This window comes from Bos mutus, chromosome 26 (assembly GCF_027580195.1).
Source record: "Bos mutus isolate GX-2022 chromosome 26, NWIPB_WYAK_1.1, whole genome shotgun sequence".
In the NCBI taxonomy this organism is placed as follows: Eukaryota; Metazoa; Chordata; class Mammalia; order Artiodactyla; family Bovidae; genus Bos; species Bos mutus.
Window position 1 is genome coordinate 30,747,200 of NC_091642.1, and position 23,920 is coordinate 30,771,119.

The 23,920-nt window shown below is 42.7% G+C and overlaps 1 protein-coding gene across 3 annotated transcripts in view; it reads left to right on the plus strand.

Annotated features, from left to right (window-relative positions):
* DNMBP (dynamin binding protein) overlaps positions 1–23,920 on the plus strand; it is a 120,349-nt gene that overhangs the window by 65,618 nt on the left and 30,811 nt on the right. Inside the window, exon 1 of one of the 3 annotated variants that reach the window (XM_070364003.1) lies at positions 7,179–8,509. The exons of the other annotated variants lie outside the window; for them this stretch is intronic. Coding sequence (XP_070220104.1) covers positions 7,342–8,509 — 1,168 coding nt within the window. The 5' untranslated portion in view covers positions 7,179–7,341. Of the gene's footprint in view, positions 1–7,178; positions 8,510–23,920 lie in introns of those variants that run through there. 3 annotated transcript variants of the gene reach the window in all.

Below are 23,920 nucleotides of genomic sequence, written 5' to 3' on the forward strand. Positions count from 1 at the left end.
CCCAGAGTCCAAAAGACTGTTCTATACATCTGTGTCTCTTTTGCTGTCTCTCATGTAGGGTTATCATTACCATCTTTCTAAAGTCCATATATATGCGTTAGTATACTGTACTGGTGTTTTTCTTTCTGGCTTACTTCACTCTGTATAATAGGCTCCAATTTCATCCACCTCATTAGAACTGATTTAAATGTATTTTTTTAATTGCTGACTAATATTCCATTGTGTATATGTACCACAGCTTTCTTGTCCATTCGTCTGCTGATGGACATCTAGGTTGCTTCCATGTCCTGGCTATTATTAAAAACATGTATATTATCATATGTGAAATGAATCACCAGTTCAGGATGGGGAACACATGTACACCCGTGGTGGATTCATGTCAATGTATGGCAAAACCACTACAATATTGTAAAGTAATTAGCCTCCAGTTAAAAGAACTGAATTTATATAAAAAATTAATTAAAAAATTTATGCCAAATGTTTTTTAGTACTCTTATCTGTTGAAAACTATTTGTTAAATTACATGTATCTATGAATTTAAGAGCATATATGTATGTATATATATAAATATTTAATCCTTCCTCACAGATATACTTTTGACTGCTAGCTTATCATGAAGTTACTTAAGTTTTCAAAATGTTGACCCATTCATACTAGTAACGTCCCCAAGATTTGTAACCTTCGCCTAACTCATCTTTAAGTTCATCATAAGGTTTACACTCTTTTTAACACTCTTGTTTTCCTATATTCTAGTCTTTGTTTTTTATTTTTTACAGTACTCCCAGATTCTTTTTCTCTCTGTGTCTTTCTTCCTCTGTCCCAGTCAATTGTCTTTTAATTAGTTCATAGTCTCTTCCTTTACTGGGGAATTTACTTTTTAATCTTAGATATCTGTCTTCTTCATTTCCAGGTCCTCTCTTCCCACATAGCTGGAGGCTGCAGCTGTATTGATATCCCTTGAGTTTTTTTTAACCTTAATGATAGATAGGATCTTCTTTACAACTCCTCCTAATTAACCCTTAGGCTGAAAGGCAGCTGAACTAAGAATTGGAAACCACATTCCTAGTCTAGGAATTCCTTGAGTTCCTGCTGTGTGCTAGGTGTGGGGCATGTTTGTGTCCAGCTCTTTGTGACCCTGTGGACTGTAGCCCACCAGGCTCCTCTCTCCATGGGATTCTCCAGGCGAAAATACTGGAGTGGGTTGCCATGCCCTACCTCCAGGGGATCTTCCCCACCCAGGGGTTGAACCCAAGTCTCTTAGGTTTCCTGCATTGGCAAGCAGGCTCTTTACCACTAGTGCCACCTGGGAAGCCCATGCTAGGTAGTTGGGTACAAAGGAGAAGACCTGGGGCAGCCACTATTTAGAAATATGCAAGACTAGGGAGATAAATCAGCAAAGGAAAAGGAGCAGGCAGTCAAGTGAAGGAAGCTCTTCAAGAAAGAGAAAGTGACTGTGTCCAAAAGCGACTTAGAGGCCAAGTGAGGTGAGTTCCAGGAATGGCCATTGGATTGGATGACCTTGTCAAGAGCAGTTTCAGTACAGTGATAGCAAAGGGATAAAAGCCTTATTGTGTGTGGTAGTCGCTCAGTCGTGTCTGACTCTTTGTGACCCCATGGACTGTAGCCTGCCAGGCTCCTCTGTCCATGGGATTTCCCAGGCAAGAATACTGGAGTGGGTTGCCATTTCCTTCTCCAGGGGATCTTCCCAACCTGGGGTTTCAGCCCGGGTCTCCCACATTGTGGGCTGAGGGGTAAGGAAATAGAAGCATTGAGTATTTGCTTGCTCAGAAGTCTTTCAAAGCGGAAGTATGCTATAAAGGAAAGCAAAGAAATGGGGTAGCACCTGAAGGCAGCGTTGGACTGAGGAGCCAACAGATGTTTGTAGGATGGGAAACATTCACAGGCTTATGAGACTGGTGGTTAGAGTGGGCACACTGAAGAGGTCGTGGTGGTGGCGGTAGCTAATTGCCGAAACAAAGTCTTTGAGGGTCAGGCGGGAGTGGGAACAGTGAACCAATAGAGAGATTGGCCTGTTTGATCAGAGCAGAGACAGTTCTTCCATTCTACCAAGAGGGAAGGCAGAACAGATGGGTATAGATGCAAGTAGGATGGTGGATATGATGATGAAAAGATGAAGAAACAGGCTTAGTAACTTTCCCAAGATGACACAGCTAGTAAGTGGCAGAGTCAGGGTTTAAAAAAAAAGGTCAGGGTTTAAAAAAAAAAAGCACACCCTGTGCTTTTAACCTGTGAGTGCTCCTGCCCTCTGCCTCGATAGAATCTAGCCTGTGCCCAATGGATGTGACCATATCAACTCATTAAGCCTGGGAGTACCTCCTGTGTGACCCAGTATAGAGCTGTATTGGAGATTGGATGTGACCCTTGCCCTCAGGCTTTCGGTGTAATAAAAGATAAACAAGTATAATAAAGTAACAGGTAAGATGAGAGGGGTATTTGCCTGGTGCTCTGAAAAATAGCAAGAACTATGGGAATCAGAGAGTGTCATTGGGGTAGAGTCTTAGAAAGTGAGGAGAAGTTGATCATCAGGCTGGAGGAACCTTGTGGGCAGTTACAGAGAGACTGTGGAAAGTTAGGGTGATTACCTTTTCTTACTAGGTTTTTTTTTTTAAGCTATCTCCTCCCTTTTGTTCCTCTGCCTTTTCTATGCTTTGTGTCTCTTCTCTCATCCTCTAAATTCTGCTGCTCCACCTTCACTTCTAGTGTTATGCTCACAGAATTTCTATCCACAGAGGGACATTGTAGCTGATCACCCACCCTCTGTGTGTGTGTTAGTCGCTTAGTTGTGTCCAACTCTTTGCGACCCCATGGACTGTAGCCCACAAGGCTCCTCTGTAGTATTCTCCAGGCAAGAATACTGGAGTGGTTTGCCATTCCCTTCTCCAGGGCATCTTCCCAACCCAGGGATTGAACCCAGGTCTCCCAAATTGCAGGGAGATTGTTTACTGTCTGAGCCACTAGGGAAGCCCTCAGTAAACAAGCATCTGTGGAATGTGACTGTTACGTCAAATGGAAGGGAGGATAACTATCTACAAGATTATATTTCACCAGTAGGACTGGAACTGAGAAAAATGGGAAAGGTATTCTCCTCATCCCCTTGGGCCACATTTCTTTGCACACAGATTTATCACATGAGAAGAGCAATCCATTCACAACTTTTGATTAGTTCTGGGTCATTGTAGTGAGGTAAAGCTGAGACAGTTTACATTTTTATGCAAACTATCTTTAAAGTCCTAAAGGCAGTAGAGCCTAGAAAAAGAGAGAGGGAGTAAGGATGGGGGAAGGGAGCTCTTTGATTATAACCAGCTATTCACTCTTCACTCATCCACAGATCATTTCTTTTTACCTTCATGTAACTAGTATTTGTCTCACCTGTAATTTATCCTCTTTTATTTATTCTCCTGGTTGACTTACTAGGCCTGTTTCTCATCATGCTTTATGGAAGACTTGAAGTTGCTAAGAGGAACTTTTCCATTTCCATAACAGGGAAAGATAAATCTTTACTTTTCACTTTTGCTTAGAAATAAGTAAGATCATAGAAGTTCAGATTTAAAGTGGCAGAGAAATTATTAACTTCATTTTACACATAAGAAATCTGACAGCCAGAGAAATTAAGCATAGCTATAAACTGGTTATTAGCCAAAATGGAACTTCTGGAAGCTAGCTGTCCTAATTCCTCATCTCATGTGCCCTCTTTTACCCTGTCACTCTGTATAACGCGTAGTCAAAGCTGTCCTCCTAAATGATGTCATCCTGTTGGTTTGTGAACAGAATCACGATCTTTATTGGGTTTAGGCAGGAGGTTTTAGATGACTGATGACTGAGTCACAAGTACTGGACAGTCTGTTACTGTGCTGGTGTGGGTGTTAGTTTCAGTTGGGTGTTGAGGGTCAACACTTAGGCAGGGTAAAAGTAAGCCAGGGCTGAAGACAGAGAGGGGATGGCTGTGTGGTGCATGGGGTGGAGTGTGTGCACACTCACCTTGGCAGTGATAGAGTGTGAATTAGACCCGATTTGAGGGAAATGAACATTTTCCTATGTTTTTGAGATACTCCTCTTCATCTAGTGCCATGAAGTCAGACAGATCTGGGTTTAAATTATGGCCCTTCCTTCTACTGGTTTCTGTGATCTTGGAGAGGTTTTTCAAAGTCTCAAAGATTCTTTATCTGTAGTAAAATAAAAATAATACAATATCCTCCTTATAGTTAGTGAAGATCAAAGAATATATATGTCAGCTCCTAGTCCTCATCCTGATCTTGGCCCTATAAAACACACTTGACAGCATGGCAGCTGCCAGGGCTGTTCCTGCTACTGCAACAGAACAAAAGAACAAAAACTTTGCATGAAAATCAGATTTAACAATCTAGAGGTTAATTCTGTTAGTATAGAATCCAAAGATGTATCACAGTACATTCAGTATTTCAGGAAAGGAAAAGGAGTTTCGAGGAAAACAGAAGCATGGATTTTTAAGAAAGAAGCAGTCAAGGATGTCACTGGGGCCAACTGCCTCATTTTATAAATGGGTAGGTTGAGTCCCAGAGAGAATAAGTGGTTATCCAAGAGTTCAGTTCAGTCACTCAGTCGTGTCGGACTCTTTGCGACCCCGTGGACTGCAGCATGCCTGGCTTCCCTGTCCATCACCAACTCCTGGAGCTTACTCAAACTCATGTCCATTGAGTCAGTGATGTCATCTAACCTTCTCAGCCTCTGTCATCCCCTTCTCCTCCCACCATCAATCTTTCCCAGCATCAGGGTCTTTTCCAATGAGTCAGTTCTTCACATCAGATGGCCAAAATATTGGAGTTTCAGCTTCAGCATCAGTCCTTCCAGTGACTATTCAGGAGTTAGGATGGGCTGGTTGGATCTCCTTGCAGTCCAAAGGACTCTCAAGAGTCTTCTCCAATACCACATTCCAAAAGCATCAGTTCTTTGGCACTCAGCTTTCTTTATAGTCCAGTTCTCACATTCATATATGACTACTGGAAAAACCATAGCTTTGACTAGATGGACCTTTGTTGGCAAAATAATGTCTCTGCTTTTAATATGCTGTCTAGGTTGGTCATAAATTTTATTCCAAGGGGCAAGAGTCTTTTAATTTCATGGCTGCAGTCACAATCTGCAGTGATTTTGGAGCTCAAAAAAGTAAAGTCTCTCACTGTTTCCATTGTTTCCCCATCTATTTGCCATGAAGTGATGGGACTGGATGCCATGATCTTAGTTTTCTGAGTGTTGAGTTTTAAGCCAACTTTTTCACTCTCCTCTCTCACTTCCATCAAGAGGCTTTTTAGTTCTTCGCTTTGTGCCGTAAGGGTGGTGTCATCTGCATATCTGAGGTTATTGATATTTCTCCCAGCAATCTTGATTCCAGCTTGTACTTCATCCAGCCCAGCATTTTTCATGATATACTCTGCATGTAAGTTAAATAAGCAGGGTGACGATATACACCCTTGACTACTCCTTTCCTTATTTGGAACCAGTTTGTTTATCCAAGAATAAACATCTAATTATTGACAAAGCTTATAACCCTGGTCTCCTTAGGGTTCTTTATATTGTTTCACAAATAGGGATTAGATAAAAGTTCAAGGACACTTGATAGATGACCATAGCTGAAAGTGTAATCTTACTAAAGGCTCTCTTAGCATATCACTCTCTTTCTGAGAAGGCTTCAGTGACCCTTCATTACTCATTAAAGTAAGTGGCCTCAGTCCTTTCAGATCTGCCTGAACCTACCCCTCAAGCATGATCCTGTTACTTTTTTCCACACATGTACCCTTCAAACTGTTCCCCCTTTCCTAGTTTCCCATGTGTGGAAAGTCTTTGGAAACCCTACTTTTACTTGAAAGCACAGCTCAAACACTACTGCTGTGAAGCTGCAGTTGCCCCACCAGAGCCTGCTTTTTGCCATCACCATTTGTGTTTGTTACGGTACTTTCTCCTCCAGTCATACTTTATAGTGTGTTGCTCCTGTGTCGTAAGAGAGACTAACTTCATCCTTTTGTCTTCCACAGTGCTTCACATAAAATAATCTATTATTGATGAATTCAAAATGGTATTTTTATACCCACCTTTCTGATTTCTAGTCTCATTCTCCAGTTCCTAAATATGCTACATGAATTAGGTGGAAAAGAGATTTAGGACATGAATGAGTTTTTTGAAATATATAATTTATTTATTCGGTTGCACTGGGTCTTTGTTGCGGAGAGCAGGGGCTGCTCTTCGTTCCAGCCTGCGGGCCTCTCCTTGCAGTGGCTTTTCTTGGTACAGAGCACAGGCTTTAGGCTCTTGGCTTCAGTAGTTGCAGCGTGCAAGCTCACTAGTTGTGGCTTGAGGGCTCTAGAGCATAAGCTCAGTATCTGTGGCACACGGGCTTAATCGCTCTGTGGCCTGTGGAATCTCCCCAGATTAGGGACCGAACCCATATCCCCTGCATTGGCGGCAGATTCCTGTCTACTGTGCCACCAGGGAAGTCCCAGAAGATGAATGGTTTTGATGCTTCTCTGACATGACAAGTGTCAAGGAAAATGTGAAAGCATACATAACTGTATTCCTTTGGGGAAGAGTTTTTACAGTATAAAATTACCCTCACACCAAATCAGAATAAAAGATGTACTTTTTCTTCCTTGAGTGGGATAGCCAGTGTGTCTGCGGACAGGAGCTTGAACAGCTTGTGATTTGAGTGCACAGCAACTGGTAACCTGAATCCCATAAAAGCAAAGATCTCAAAGGCGGAAGAGTCCTGCCTCTAACTAAAGAGAACGGTGTCCCGAAGAGTTTCAGGTGTCCAAGGAGTAAAGCCAGACTCGGAGGACGGGCAGTGGAGGTCCAGTTTGCGCTGCACATGAAAGCATTTATTCATAGCCCTGATTGATTACTAAAGGATTAAAGAGGCAGATGAAAGTGTTACATGATCTTACCTCGGGCTGTTAGAGGGGGCTGTTTCTCTTTCACTCTGCTTTTTCTGCAAAGCCTTTAGAGCAGCAGAATGCTTCTGCCCTCAGCTCATAAAGCAGCCAAGCCAGTTTGACCAGCTTGAAGGAAACACGAAACAAAACTGCCAACTCCAATCACGAGAACGCTAGTTACTAATTACCTTCAGGGCTCCGTGGGGAAAGCTAGAGCAGCTCACTGATTGGATCCTGAGATAGAATTTACTCCACATCTCTTTGTGCTCCGACCAGAGTAGCAAGAAGAGCATTTGAAGTGCTTTGGGAGACATTTTAAGGACAGATACCACCGTGGGCTACCCTGCACCTGTCCTTGTCTGAGCTCAACCCAGACCCATGGAAGAGAGAGAGAGAACGTGTGTCTTTGAGGACAGTGAATATGTGTGAAACCCACAAGATGAAGAAAGAAAAAGAATTGCAGAAGAACGAGGACTGGAGCTCCACCCGGGAGTATGAAGACTGCAGAAGTCTACAGAAAAGGGACCTTCCTGCTCTGGGTGGACTTTACAGAGAGGATGACTGGGATTCCAGACACCAAACCACAGGGCAGAATCGGCCCTACAGAAAAAGGCATTGTGGATACTGGGATTTTGAACAGAGTGAACCAAGTTATGTGGACGATGAAGAAGCAAAGGAAAGTAGAAAGGACTGTGTGTACAACAGAAGTGTGACTCCAGGCTGTGGTGATTGTAATTCAGAAAATGTAGATGATGGGAATCCGAACTCCATGACTAAAGATGATTGGTTTACAGGAAGCCCATTTGTAACCCAGAAAGTTGGAGAATACCGGGAGACGAATGGCTGCGTAAATCATCAGAATCTGAATCATAATCCTAAGAACTCTAAAGAAACTGGACAGTGGACTGACTGCAGGGATTTGAACGATTCTGCGGGGAATTTTGGTCAGCCTCAAACCCAGCATATAGATCGCAGGAATCATAATTACAATCTTGAGGACTGTAAAGAAACTAATTTTTATCATAGAGACCTCAGTGATTTAGATCATGTTCCTGAGAATTATTATACTAATGGTCAGTCTGTGGACTTCCCAGACTTGGGTGGTGTCAGTGAACGTAATGAATTTGTCAAATACTGTGACGGGGACAGGAATGTTTATCAAAATGATAAAATCGATCCCCAAACCAAGATTCATGCTGGGGATCAGAGTAGTTTTCATATGGAGAATAGAGGCTCTGATTCTCTATTTGCAAACTGTGAATATAAATTTCAGAATTACAGAGGAGCCGATTCTCTCCACCAGAGGAAGACTTCAGAATGTAATGGCATCGACAGACCAGGAATGATGGCACCTGAGAGCAGAGGGTTCTTCCCAGAGGGTCCGAGAAGTCAGTGGACAAGGGGGAACCAAGGAGAACATCATGGTGGCGTTCCTCGGGGCACTTCATTAGAGAAGAATAGCTGGCATGTAGAGGAAGAGAGAAGATTAAATGGCCCAGAAACTTGGAAAAGGAACAGCTGCTTCCGCCGCACAGCACCGGGCACCCTGAGACACTCGGAATTTGTGCAGAACAGGAGGAGAGCCCAAGGTAGGAACTCAGACAGGCTTCTTAGAGGATAAGACTGGGAATAAATAAAAGGAATAGTTCTTCTAGGTACCAGGAACATTTGTAAACTTCAGGAAACTGGCCCCAAATTTTTTAATAAGTGTATCCTGAGTGAGAAGAGCCAAGAGTGTGCATAGTGCTGTAAATTTGCGACCTGGCTTTCAAAACCAGGCTGCTTTCATGGGAACTCTCCTTTACCTTAGATGGTTTTTCTCAGGGTCTGTAATCCAAAGATCTTTCCGTTTTTACTTTAATATCCTTTGTTTATCTTATGGAGCCTGGGCAAGTCCTTTATCAGGGCACCAAGTGAAAATTTATTTTCCTGGCCTGTTCTCTCTCTCAATCCCTGCACTTCTTTAGATTTTAGAGGGAAGAAGACTTAACTTGTTTTACAGATGGTTCATCCCTTGACATTTAGGAATCTTAAGTGAATGGTGCACACCAAACCTCTTGTGAAAATGGAAAAAGTATATTTTTAATGGTGCATTGTATATGTTAGTTATTCAGGTGAATTTGTCTCCCTGAACTTGAAGATGTAAAATGGGGATATTAAGGGTCTTTTATCATTAGAGGTTCTTTCTTTGTTGCCAGTTTGTCTTCTCCAGGTCTCTGAAATGAACCGTGTTTATTTTGTTGTTGCAATTACTGGACTTCCTTTTAAATCTTTTTTGTGTGTCTTATACTCATGTCAAGCAGACTTTATGGTTTTGGCCAGTTTGGGAGAGTGCAGAACATGATGAGAGGAGAAAGAGTCAGAAAATGTGAAGGATCTAGAAAATCCATCTCACACCTTCCTCCCAAGTGGAGGCTTTCTTGTCCAGGTCTCCTTCAGAACAGGCCCGGTGGTTAGAAGTGTGGTGGAGCCACTGAAAAGATAAGTCCCTGTTGTGATCCTGGAGCTGCTGGTGGTTTGTCCAGGGGTCTTTTCAACACAGACTTAACTTGAATTTCCAGGGTGCTGTTTTGGACAAAGCAGGCTCTCTACCTGCATTTGCAAAGATAAAAAATGAAACCAAACTCGAGATATTAAGCAGCTAGCTATGTTTTCCTAGGTGCATTTTTACTTTGAAATGGTGGGGATTGGATGACTTCTACATTCTTTTCAGCTTAAAAATGTCTGATTCTGTGATTCCTTAGGTTAGTTTTTTGCGTCACTCCGTTTCCCTTCCCCCACAGCTGTGAACTTTGTTTCCTTTCGTTAGTTCCTTATTGTATTAAGCCTCCTAACTGTGTTTATTGTTTCACTTATGAGTCAAACCTTTCTCTCTGGAGTGTTGTAATATGCCCAGTGAGCTCTCTGAGATCAGCTTGGTTCCACCTGATAACATTTCCATTTTTATAACTCTCTCTTTATGTTTGAGGACTTAACTTTTGATAGTATATTCACATTAACACTTCTTTTCATACCTCTAATACCCTCCTTGACCTGTAACAATGTTTTGGTCTGTCCCAGAGATCTTTTTGCTTTCTAACTTTGCTAGCTGTTTTACAGCACAGGTGCCATTGCCCTTCCTGAAAGTTAGATAGTCACAACAGGTGCTTACAGAAGGGAACACGTTTGATCTTCTGCCTTGAATTCATATCTCAGCTCCCCCATTTACTAGTAGTGTAGCTTTAGACGAATTATTTAACTTCTCTGAGCTTTGGATTCCTTATTTGTTAAGTGAAGATGATCATACCTGTCTCATAGTGAGATAATATAAATAAAACATCACATGTCTAGAACATAGTAGGTGCTCATAAGTTGTGATTTCTTCATCTCTTATCCACCCATCACCCTTCCCCCTAACAAATCCTCCCCCTCCCCAGCTGTCACTGCATGGTCCCCTCCCTTCTGAGATCCAGATTGACCCCCCACTGGACAGACGTCTGTCCTCGGACCCTGTGTTTACAGGTATAATGCCCTTCCCTTCCTCTCTCCCGTTGTTCCCCACCTTCCACCTACTGCATCTGAGAAGCAGAGTGCTCCTTGACCACCTCCCAGGCTAGAAACCAAATTGTTCTGCCAGGATTTTTCCTTCCCCTGACCTGTAGTAACAGTTCATTCTGTGAAGGCCTCAAGCTTGGATTCTTGTTACAGCAGGTCTATTACGGTTTTGCCTTTAAGGTGTGTCTCCTCGTCCCGGGAGGCGGGCCTTGCTCCTAAGGTGCAGCTCTGCTGAGGTTTCCAACTGGATATGTTTGTTGAACCTCCTAACTTGAAGGGACTTCACTTTCACTTTTCACTTTTATGCATTGGAGAAGGAAATGGCAACCCACTCCAGTGTGCTTGCCTGGAGAATCCCAGGGACGGGGGAGCCTGGTGGGCGGCTGTCTATGGGGTCGCACAGAGTCGGACACGACTGAAGCGATTTAGCAGCAGTAGCAGCAGCAGCAACTTGAAGGGACTCAGATTTTAAAGTCTGTCTCAACTCACAGAGAGTTTTGAGTGTCTGCTTGGCTCTTTGGCCTTCAGCTGCTGCTTTCTGCTGTGTTCACTAGTCACATCACTTGCATGCACAGTTCAGGATTTGAAGGGAATTTCTGTATAGACTTTGGGGCTGTCCTCTTTGCAGCTTCCTCTTTTTCAGGATTTCTTCCTTAATATCAAGTCACTTCAGAGTCCACGACCTTTGATTCTGCAGCCAAATAAGATCACCATTGGTTGCCTCTCAATTTTTGCTCTACTTCCCGCATGCTAAAACACTAGGGATTCCCTGGGGGTGGGGGTAACGGGGTATCAGATAAACAGGGATCTTACCTAGTTTTCTTCCCATGTTTTGAGTTGTATCCCCTCCAGTTTCTGGCTGTTTTTGCTGGCTTTCCAACACATAGTTGTTTTCAAAAATATCTTGTCCAGAGTTGCTGCTAGTTTTCAGTAGGGAAGTTCGTACAATGTGAGCTACTCTACCGTTACTAGACCAAAAGTCAGCACTAGGGTTTTATGCTTGCCAAGAACATAAACGGGCTCCCTGGTGGCTCAGACAGTGTAGAATCTGCCTGTAGTACAGGAGACCCAGGTTTGATCCCTAGGTTGGGAAGATCCCCTGGAGAAGGAAATGGCAACCCACTCCAGTATTCTTGCCTGGAGAATCCCATGGACAGAGGATCCTGTCGGGCCATAGTCCAGAGTTGCAAAGAGTTGGGTGCAACTGAGTGACTAACACTTACTTAAGACCATGAATAGTTACAATGGGAAGGGGACCTAGTGCTTCAAATTCTATGTTAACTAGGTTAATTTAAGTGATACTAAGATACCTATATGAAGAACTCTTACAGAGAGAAATAGGAGGCTGAATTCAGATGCAAGTTAAGGCTAATGGTTCAAGGTTGGAGGGCTAGAACACAAAATCCTCTTATATTATTACTAGAAGGAACCTGACATTTCAGCAAGTCACTATTTTATACATGTGGGTAAATACCCATGATTGAGTTTGAAATCTATTTAGTGGATTGCAACTAGCATTTTTTGAAAAATAAAATAGAAGTGAATAGAAAATTTCAAGTACGTCTCATGTAGTAAAAGTATGCAGTACTTCTATATTACTTCTGTGAGTGTATACCTATACATACGTGGATTACATAAATGCATGTGTGTATATACTGAACCACAGTGTAAAATGTGAGTCACAGTGTGGAAAAAAAAAAACAAACTTAGATCCAAGCCACTCAGTTTTTAAATGGAGAGACAAAGCTCAGAGAAACTGAACCGTGTGGCCAGGAGATGTCTGGATGCCCAGACCAGTGCTTTTACTACAGCACCACAGTTGAAGCCAGAAGTGCAGGTTTAGGTTCATTTTGAATAAATGAACTTAGAAGAGCAGAAAAGTATTGTGTTAGGGGAGCCAGGGAGGAGGCTCCAAATGGAATGGGCTCAACTGTGTTGCATGCAGCAGAGAGATGAGAGGATGTGTTCTGAGGAAAGACTTTTCACTTGGTACATGAGGTAAGGAACAAGATGTATTACAGGGAGTTTGGGAGGGAAGTGGCAATGAGGGATATGCAGTCATCTCCTAGTATCTGTATCTGCGGGGGGGTTGGTTTCAACACCAACACCCTGCCCCACCCTCACACCCTTGCAGATACCAAAATCCACAGATACTCAAGTCACATATAAAATGACATAGTATTTGCAGGTAATCTATGCACGTCCTCCCATATATTTTAAATCATATACTTTAAATCATCTTAATTACTTATAATATCTGTGCTGTGCTATGCTTAGTTGCTTAGTTGTGTCTGACTCTTTGCAACCCCATGGACCCCTTCCAGGCTCCTCTGTCCATGGGGATTCTCCAGGCAAGAATATTGGAGTGGATTGCCATGCCCTCCTCCAGGGGATCTTCCCAACCCAGGAATTGAACCCAGTTCTCCTACATTGCAGGCGAATTCTTTACTGTCTGAGCCACTAGGTATCTCCCACTTACATTACCTCAGTTCAGTTCAGTTAAGTCGTTCAGTCGAGTCCAACTCTTTGTGACCCCATGGACTACAGCACACCAGGCCTCCGTGTCCATCACCAACTCCCAGAGTTTTACCCAAACTCATGTCCATTGAGTTGGTGATGCCATCCAACCATCTCATCCTCTGTCGTCACCTACTCCTCCTGCCCTCAATCTTTCCCAGCATCAGGGTGTTTTCAAATGAGTCAGCTCTTCGCATCAGTCCTTCCAATGAACACCCAGGACTGATCTCCTTTAAGATTGACTGGTTTGATCCCCTGGCAGTCCAAGGGACTCTCGAGACTCTTTTCCAGCACCACAGTTGAAAAGCACCAATTCTTTGGCGGTCAGCCTTCTCTGTGGTCGATCTGTCACATCTGTACATGACTACTGGAAAAACCATAGCTTTGACTATACAGACCTTTGTCAGCAAAGTGATATCTCCGTTTTTTAATACACTGTCTAGATTTGTCATAGCTTTTCTTCCAAGGATCAGGCATCCTTTAATTTCATGGCTGCAGTCACTATCTGCAGTGATTTTGGAGTCCAAGAAAATAAAGTCTGTCACTGTTTCCAATTTTTTCCCATCTGTTTGTCATGAAGTAATGGGATCAAATGCTACAATCTTAGTTTTTTGAATGTTGAATTTTAAGCCAGCTTTTTCACTCTCCTCTTTCATTCATCAAGAGGCTCTTTAGTTCCTCTTTGCTTTCTACCATTCAGTTCAGTTCAGTTCAGTTACTCAGTTGTCTCCGACTCTTTGCGACCCATGGACTGCAGCATGGCAGGCTTCCCTGTTCATCACCAGCTCCTAGAGTTTACTCAAACTCATGTCCATCGAGTTGGTGATGCCATCCAACCATCTCATCTTCTGTCATCCCCTTCTCCTCCTGCCTTTAATCTCTCCCAGTGAGTCAGTTCTTCGCATCAGGTGGCCAAAGTATTGGAGTTTCAGCTTCAGCATCAGTCCTTCCAATGAATATTTAAGACTGATTTCCTTTAAGATTGGCTGATTGGACCTCCTTGCAGTCCAAGGGACTCCCAAGAGTCTTCTCCAACACCACAATTCAGAAGCATCAATTCTTCAGCTCTCAGCTTTCTTTATAGTCCAACTCTCACACCCATACATGACTACTGGAAAAACCATAGCTTTGACTAGACAGAACTTTGTCGGTAAAGGGTGATATCATTTTCATATCTGAGGTTGCTGATATTTCTGCCGGCAATCTTGATTCCAGCTTGAGCTTCATCCAGCCCAGCATTTTGCATGTTGTATTCTGCACATAAGTTAAATAAGCAGGGTGACAACATACAACCTTGATGTACTCCTTTTCCAATTTGGAACCAGCCTGTTGTTCCATGTCCAGTTCTAACTGTTTCTTCTTGACCTGTATACAGGTTTCTCAGGAGGCAGGTAAGGTGGTCTCGTATCCCCATCTCTTTAAGAATTTTCCAGTTTGTTGTGATCCACACTTTCAAAGGCTTTAGTGTAGTCAGTGAAGCAGAAATAGATGTTTTTCTGGAATTCTCTTGATTTTTCTATAATCTGCTGAATGTTGGCAATTTGATCTCTGGTTTCTCTGCTTTTTCTAGGTCTACCTTGTACATTTGAAAATTCTTGGTTCATGTACTGTTGAAGTCTAGCTTGAAAGATTTTGAGCATTACCTTGCTAGCATGTGAAATGAGTGCAATTGTGTGGTAGTTTGAACATCCTTTGGCCTTGCCCTTCTTATTTGTATGAAAACTGACATACATGGTAGTATTATCAGAAACAGGTGAGTTTAGATGTGTCAATATTTAGAGTAGTGCAACAGAGCCTGGCACATAGTAAATGCTAAATAAACATAATCTGCTACCATCATCATCAATTATATTTTTCCAACACATAGATCCCATATTCCCTTTGAATGTGATTACACAGGTGTTTATTAACTAGTTTTTGTACTTAGCACTGTACCAAGCATTGGGGTATGCCGGGAAGGATACCCCCCCATACCCCTCACCACCATAGATGTTTTTAGATAAGTTGAAAAAACAAAGTGTAAAAATATGAATAATTAAATAAAGTACAGAAGTGTCTAGCTTAAACAGTAAATACTATGGACAATCAAGAAGAAAAGCTCAGTTTTTACTTGAGTTAATGGAATAGACTTTAGGAAGATGCTTGAATTTTAACTAAAGCTTAAAGGAGTAGTGGGGTTGAGATAGGCAGAGAGAAACAAGGAGAACATTTCTGGTTGGAGAAAGTCTATGCGCAAAGATGCAAAGTTGTCGTGACAAAAAGGAATACAGTGTGGGAAAGAACTAGTGTATCGAAATCTTAGAAACCAAATGGGAGTTTGGACCAGAGCCTGAGGAAGAAGTCAGCTGGCCCTGCATGTGGTGATTCCCTCTCTGTGATCACTGACACTGTGATTGATGACTCCTCTGAGGACCAGAATGGCTGTGGAAAGGGTGGGCATCTGAGAACTCCAGCCTAGGGGATGCCCATGGCATGGGGCAGGAGAAGGGAACACTGTGGGGAGGGCTGAAGAAAACCGAAAGGCTTAGAGTAGGAGAGAATGGCCAACACTTTCAAATGCCCCAGGGAAGTCAAGGATGATTCCATGGATTTGTTGAGGTTATCGGTTGATGGAAATACAGTGATGACACAGAATTAATTAGGAAGAAATTAGATGGGGGAAGAGGTCTGGAAGGAGGTCTTCTTGCATGAAGACCGCTCTTTCAAGACCTTTCACACACACAGTGAAATAGAGTTGAATGGGACTGAGGGGAGCACAGAGTTGACCAAGATTTCCTGTATTTACTTTTTAAAATCAGGCTGTACTGTCAGGCTGATTAAGATGGGTAGGTAGGAAGCAAAGAAGAGGGAAAGAGAAAATATGTGGAGGCGAAGGGAAATAAATACAGGGCCCTGCTTTGTCAAGGGTTGGAAAATCATTGAAGTTTTAGAGAAGGTAAGGCAGTCCTGCCTTCTGGGATTATGAGTTGGCATTCTTACGTGAGCCAGACGTCTGCTTTCTCCACGAACCGTTCAGTAGTCAGTCGTGTCCAACTCTTTGCTACCCCATGGACTTCAGCGTGCCAGGCTTCCCTGTCCATCACCAACTTCTAGAGTTTACTCAACCCACGAACCGTTACCTACATTATTTTTAGATAATATTTCATCAGCAATAAATGGGAATATTGGTCTGGGGAGATTCCATGCTTCTGTAAAAGTAAAAAGAAAACCAGGAAAGGCAAGAAATTGAGGTTGGATAGGAAGAGACAGTCTTCTTGGGCATCGTATTTCCTGCGGTCCTGAGGATGTTGAAGTGGGCATGGGGGGGCAGTGAATCCAATGGGCTCACTTGCAGTGCCATGGCAGGGCCAGCCTTCAGAGGAATTTTGGCCTGGGAGCTCAGAAACTTGACACTCCCAACCGTACACCACAGTTTTCCAATATTTCCTGAGAAACCAGAAAGTGCCCCAGGCTGTCAAGTAAGAGGGGTGTGGCAGTTCAGTGCATAGTCATTTCTGATGGGAAGAAACACATTTGTGTACCAGGCCCCACAGCAGGGGGCAGGGCTACATTCTAGGTCACAGAAGTCATTCCATGGTATCAGGAAAATCCTTTCTTCAAATCATAAGCTGAGAGGAGGCAAACAGATAAAACATATTTCATTTCATTGACTCTAAAACCCTCTGTTCTAAGACACTAAAGAATTTTATGTAACATTAGAAAGGCTACTACTAATTCGAAGACTAATTAACATGCTATTTACTGAAAAATACATCTCCATTTCTGAGATGTTAAAATATGAAAAAATGTATATCTTAGAGTCTACCGAGATTTGGAAACGCTTCCATTTGCCATTGATCTAGAATTCCTCCTGTCCTTTCCTCAGTGATTTGAAGATCTAGAATTCAGTTTCCTCTGCTCTTCAGCCCCTACCTCTCAAGGGAATATTGAAACCTAACTTACCCTAACATCATAGTTGTGGCAGCTCAGTAGTTAAGGCAAACAAAAGTTAGGATATTTAATGATTTTTTAAAACTTGAGTAGTGTTTTCCGTCATAATCACAGCAGAGTAATACTTGTTTTTGTTGTTGTCTAGTCGCCAAGTCATGTCCAACTCTTTGCGACCCTATGGACTGTAGCCCACCAGGCTCCTCTGTCCCTGAGATTTCCTTGGCAAGAATACTGGAATGTTCTGCTATTTCCTTCTCCAGGGCATCTTCCTCACCAATCAGGGACTGAACTGAGCAACCAGGGAAGCCCAGAGCAGTACCTAGGGTAAATAATAATACTTGCTGTCATCTATTAAGTGCTGGTTGCTGTGCTGATTAGTGCAGATAAGGTACATTAGACTCTTACGTTAATGCTTAGTGTATAATAAATACTCAATGAATGTTTGCTATCCAATGAAATATACTCTGTTTGAGGGCACAGAACATGTACATCAAAAGATAGATAGTATTATTTTGTGTTGTTACTCAAGAAGTGAAGTTTAGAGTAAAGGGTAATCCGAAGACTAAAGAAGCCTTCATCTGGCTGGGCTTAAAGGACAGTAGTTGAGGTGAAAGGCACAGAGACAAGCTGGGCTTGTTAGGTTCAAGGAATAATAAAGAAACAAATATTTAAAGTATGTTGTGCTAGGTTCTGTAACAGCAGCCTGTGCATGGGCCTCTAGGCTTGCAGATAGGAAGTGACTAACTTCTCAGGTTAGTCACTGACACATGAAGCCACAGCCTTGTGGAGCTGGTTGGAGAGTAGTGTTAGTTATATCAGACCAAGAGGAGTAAGTGAAGAAACAGTAGGAAAGTGCAGAAGATTTTGGAGCCCGGAAGTAACCAGAGAGGACCAGTGCTTTTGTTACGTACCAGGAAACAACAACCCAGAGAGGCTGTGTAGGATAAAGAGTCAGGATAAAGTGAGGGCTAGATTCTGGGTCTTTTGACTTGTAGTCTGAGTGCCTTACTCCCTATGCCTGCTGCCTTCTCAGGATCTAGAAGCAGCTCCACGTATGTCCCTGGAAATGAAAGCCAAAGGAGATATGGGGAAATAGAGTCACTGTTGGGGTGCCAAGAGCTCATTTTAGCCTGTACAGGATGAATGACTGGGGTCCAGGGCAAACCCAGTTTAGGTTCCCTCATATTGAGGTTTTGTTTTATTCCCCCGAAGTTTTGGCTAGAAAATAAGATCGTACTGACTGATATCCTAGGGCCTAGTCAGATTTTACTGTGAAAATATTGGATCACACTTGGAAAAAACCCTTATTTTGAAAGACTGGGTTCACTTCTCTAAATTAACGTAGTAAAATACACAGTGCTTAAGTTCATTTTAATTGTTTTGTTTCATGAATTTATGTCTAAGACCACCTACTTTCTCCCTGCTTTGTTTGCTGTGTTTGAGTATCAGATGAAATGACTTGTCTGAAACAGAAGAAAGCTGTGGAGGGCTTTCCAACTTTCTATACTTTGCCCCATCTCGGAGTACTCTGCTTCGTAGCTTTCTAGTCAATATTCATATTTTTTGTTATTAAAACTTTGTGCAGAATTATAACTCAGATCAGCTAGTTTTTGTTTTGTTTTGTGCGCAGTCTTAAAAGATCCATAAAGTGTTATGAGAACAAGTGGAAAGGAGTAAAAGTAAACTACCTAATAGAAGCAGAAGGAGGTCTGGGCTTTACATAGTAGGACAAAAATAACCGGAGGGTCCTGTTAATGAGCAACATTTGAGACTTCACTGTAGTGTTATTAATTATCAAAAATGGAAATACGATGTAGGAAACAGCCACCCTCACATCGAAAAACCACATAACCCAGAACAGGCCTTGACATTTGATGGAAAGCCCCAGCTAGAGAGGCTAGTTTTGAATCGTAATAGCTGTGTCGTGTCAGGCAAGTCATCTCATTGTTTAGTGCCTTCATTTAGAGCAATTATACCTTCCCTCAAGAGACCTGGTAAAGAAAACATCAGATGTATGTCTGTTTAGAAAATAAAGTTTTTGTGTAAAGTTTTGTTGGCTGACTGTAATCAAAATTTGCTTATTAAACAGTGAAGGTTTATTTCTTCTTCTTCTTCTTCTTTTTTTTTTTTTTTACAAAAACTATCTTTGCCTTCTTAATTATTTCACTTCTGCTGCCTAAAGATTTGACAATAATAATAACTTCATAGTTTAAAGCACATGTCTCTCGGATTCGGTGTGTGTTAAAAAAAATGGTGTTTCAAAGAATCTAGTATTAATTTCGCTATCGTGGCAGCGTCAGAAGTTGCAGACTCTTGTACTCTGGGCCCTTGACTCTTGTGTGCTCTTCTAAAGGATTGGGTAGGCTCTGGTAGAAGAAGCAAGAGGTGGGAAGCTTTGAGCTGGGTTTTCCGAGGTGGAAACCCTCCAGCAGGGATTGTACTGGAGGCTACTTGCCAAAATAGGCAGGGCAGTCACTGAGCAAAAGGCTCAGGGAAGAGTTTTTTTAGTTACTGTTGAGATTGAGGACCAAAATATAATAGATTCCTCCCTGAGGTCTGGGGATCGGGAAGAGTCTATGAGTGGTGCAGAAAAGCCAGGGACCACAATGCTGAAAGTTTAAGGCTGGCGGGATAAGCCTTCTCCAAGTATTCGTAAGTAGGTGCTGAAGGAAAAGAAGTGGTGGGGGGTGGGGGCTGGGTGGGCTGGCTGGAGTGCTGTGGGCACATGGAAAACCAGGATTTATGATTCTTCCAGTAGGCCTGCTGGGAATATAAGCAGAACAAAGGTCGCTTCCTTTTGGAGTTTTCTAGACAGATTGCTAAGCAGGAGGGGGTTTTGCTTTTCGTATTAGACTAGCAAATTGTTTCATCAATGTTTTGTTACCGATTTTCTTCAGCAGTTTAAAAGTATTAGAAAAGAAATCTCAGATTATTAAAAAGTGAAGAAAATTTGAAAAGGATTAACAGTAAATAAGAGAGGACTGAGTAGTAGAATTTTCTTGTTTCATAGCAAGTGTTCTTTTTTCCGCATTGTTCTTTGTTGTATCAATACTGAATGTTCACTAGAGTAAAAATAGAAAATACAATAAGTTGAAAAGAAAGGAAAAAATATCAGAATTCCTGTCCCCTTCAAGACTTTTCATTTTCAGATATATGCCGTGAAAATATTTTCCCCTTTTTAACAAAACGGCAGTTCTTTCACAAACTCTTTTGTAGCCTTTTTCCATTTAGCAATGCACAGTAGACAGTTTTCTGTATTAACGAATATAAATCTGTATCTAAATGGTTGTCATAGTACAGTATTGATATTATGCAGATATGTCCTAATTTATTTAACAGGCCCCTTTGGGGAGAAATTTTTGTTATTTCTAAATTTTCTTCATGCATTGATAAAGATCCCTTCACTTGCACATGATTTCTGCCATAAATTATCTGGAATACTATTGACTATGTATTTGGCTTCCCTAGTGGCTCAGACGATAAAGAATTTGCCTGCAGTGCAGGAGACCTAGGTTGGCTCAGATGGTAAAGAATTTGCCTGCAGTGCAGGAGACCTTGGTTCAATCCCTGGGTTGAGAAGATCCCCTGGAGAGGGAAAAGTCTACCCACTCCAGTATTCTGGCCTGGAGAATCCCGTGGACAGAGGAGCCTGGTGGGCACAGTCCATGGGATCACAAAGAGTTGGGACGTGACTGAGGGACTAAGCCAACAACAAATTGAATATTTACTGGATGTAACACTGCTAGATTTGATTCTCTCTGAGGAATTATTTGCATTACACTGAGTAGGATTTTTTTTAATTAATTTATTTTTGGCTGCACTGGATCTTCATTGCTTCATGGGCTTTCTCTAGTTGCGGTGAGCTCTTCATTGAATGCTTCTTTGCTGCTCTTCATTGAAGTGCTTGGGCTTCTCTTTGCGGTGGTTTTTCTTGTTGCAGAGCACAGGCTCAAGGCACATGGGCTTAGTTGCTCCACACGTGAAATCTTCCCAGATCAGGGATCAAACGCATGTCCCCTTCATTGGCAGGCAGATTCTTATCTCCTCTGCCACCAGGGAAGTCCCCTGAGTAGGGTTTTACAGATGTAATGATATGGACATACATATAGTATACATGCTTAAATATGTCATTGTTCACAGTTGAAATGGTGGGTGGGGGACCTGTGGCTATACAGAAAGTTAAGTGTGCTTTAAAAATCACGATTTTGTCATTAGCTACCAGGCAGTCACTAAAACCCACAAGTATATTTCCAGGTCACAGTTGCCAAGATTTGCCTGCCCGGAAAAAGCGCTAGAGGCAGAGTAGCAATTGTAGGCTCTGAAGCCAGTGTGGGCTCTCATCTTCCACATACTGGGCCAGTTACAAATTTCTCTTCATGAATCAGTAAGATGGGGACGATATGAGGATTAAATAAACCAGTATTTGTAAAGTGCCTGAACAATGCTTGACATGCAGAGTAAATGTCATATAAATATTTGTTAAAATTTAAAGCCAAAAAGAGCTCCATTTGATGGTGGAAGGAAGCAGGAACCCTGGAGTTAGGCAATGGTGCCATCCTTCTCGCAGAACTTGATCAGAAGTTCTTCTCTCAGATTGCTTAAAATTTCACCCATAGAGATGAATCTTGGCTAGCATGACAGCTTGTCTTAAATTACTGGTAGTACATTACTAGATTCTTAGGAAATTAAAAGGTACTGGTTGAGCTCAAGTCTCCATCCCCAATCCAAGTTCCCTGTCCGAGGAGTTTAGTGTGTTCTCCCCGATACCTTTTTCTGTGGACTTACATATTATATGTGTGTATATGGAAATATGTAGAGGTTTTTGCATGTTTCTCACCTTTTTCTTTCTCCCTCTCCATCTCTTTTTAAAAACAGAACTGGCATGTTGTTCTGCAACTTTCTTTTCCACACTTCCTTTTAAAGTGTAAATGTTAGCAGTTCTTGCTGTCCTGGGACCATAGGTGAGACCTGCATTCTGATGGCTTTAGGGTAAGGTACCTAGAAGTAGCAGGACGCTGGGGAAAGTGAGGGCTGTGCGGGGCTTGGGAGAGGGACTGCAGAACAAGAGGTCCTGAGAACGGAAAGGTAGACAAATGCTGCCCTCTTTACGTCTTTGCCTCTTATCATAGACTTCTTCCCTGAAAAGAGGATCCAAAAACAACACATTAAAAGGGGCAGGAAAAGGAGATAACACTCTTGATTTAAAAACTCCTGAAGTGAAATTGTGGCAGTTTTAGGACGAAGAAAGAAAAGCTAAGAGGGAAAAGGGGTTGAGTCAGAGCAGAGCTGGGCCCTCTCTTCTGCGTCTCAGTCCAGGAAGCAGAGGATTCCAGCTCCATCCTTTAGAACAGGCCCTGTTGTGATAGCCTGGGGGACTCGGAACGATTCATATGTAAATATGGGAAAGCCTGGGGGAAATGCCTACCCTATTCAAAGGATTTTAGGGGGTTGTGGAGCATTCCAGAGCGCTGGGAAGATTCTATTCTGCCAGCCTGGCCTTGGACCTATGGGAACTCTTGCACCAGCATTTTGGTGCTGCAGGTATGTCCAGGGTTGCTGGAACCCGCACAAAAGCAGGTAAAACAGTTGGCCGCCTCGTTCAAGTGCCGCTTGGAACCTCGCCAGGAGTTGAGAGATTTTCCCCAGCAAAGAGCCAGCTTTCAGAGGCAAGGGAAGAGTGGCTGTTCTCTTTAAGTCTGCTTTGGAATGTGGTGGGTAGAGTTGTGGGAAGCTGCTGGTTAACAGAATCGCTTCCTAGGAACTCTTCAGAACGAGCCTGGGACTGTGCACTAACCTCAGGGCATGGGGATGTCTTGGGATTTTGCGGGGGGCGTTGGGGGGAGTTAATGAGACAAAAAGAAAAAAAACAAAACAAAACACCCATCCCTATTGGTTTTATCACAGTCATAAGTTTGTGCTGCCAGCTCCTTAACACCTCCAGGGCTGCCCGAGGAGGAAAGTGGGACTGGTCTGCACCTTTTGTTGTTAGCTGGTGCTGCTAGGCCTCAGTTTCCTCTGGAGTGCTTCCCCGTCCCCAGACTTCATTGTTCTTACAGAAAAGTGGGATTTTATGGGCCCGGAACCATTTCTTCTTGCTGCATTTTACCTTAGTGCAGATGGCGTCTTCTGGCCCATTGTGGGAAAAGGACTAGTTTGTGTTGAGTAAATTACTTATTTAATTTGCTCAGCAGTTCTGCAAATGAGGATGTTGAGGCCCAGAGGTGAAAATGGACTTTGGCAAGGCTCCCCAGTTAAATAATGGGGGAGTGTGAGTTTCACTGGCTCGCGGGGGAGGGGGGGCTCTCTCTCACTTGTTATTCAGTTTCTCTGTCGTGTCTGACCCTTTGTGACCCCATGGACTGCAGCACGCCAGGCTTCCCTGTCCTTCACCATCTCCCAGAGCTTGCTCAAACTCATGTCCATTGAATCAATGATGCCATCCAGCCATCTCCTACTCTGTTGTCCCCTTCTCCTCCTGCCTTCAATCTTTCCCAGCATCAGGGTCTTTTCTAATGAGTTGGCTCTTCACATCAGGTGGCCAAGGTATTGGAGTTTCGGCTTCAGCATCGGTCCTTCCAAGGAATATTCAGGGTTGATTTCCTTTAGGACTGACTGGTTGGATCTCCTTGCAGTCCAAGGGACTCTCAAGAGTCTTTTCCAACACCACAGTTCAAAAGCATCAGTTCTTCGGCACTCAACCTTCTTTATGGTCCAACTTTCACATCCATACATGACTACTGGAAATACCATAGCTTTGGCTATATGGACCTTTGTTGGCAAAGTAATTGTAGATCTTTTTTTCCCCCTTTGTGTGTTTGGAATAATGGAATAACAGTTTTACGTTTGGAGCCATTTCAAGCCAGATGTTCCTAGTTGGACCTAATCTTTGAGTGTTAATGTGTATGTGGAGCCTGAAGGTGACCCGCATCTTCAGAAGCGCCTGGCATTTTGTCAGGGGTGAAGTGAAAGTCACTCAGTCGTGTTCGACTCTTTGCGACCCCATGGACTTCTGCATGGAA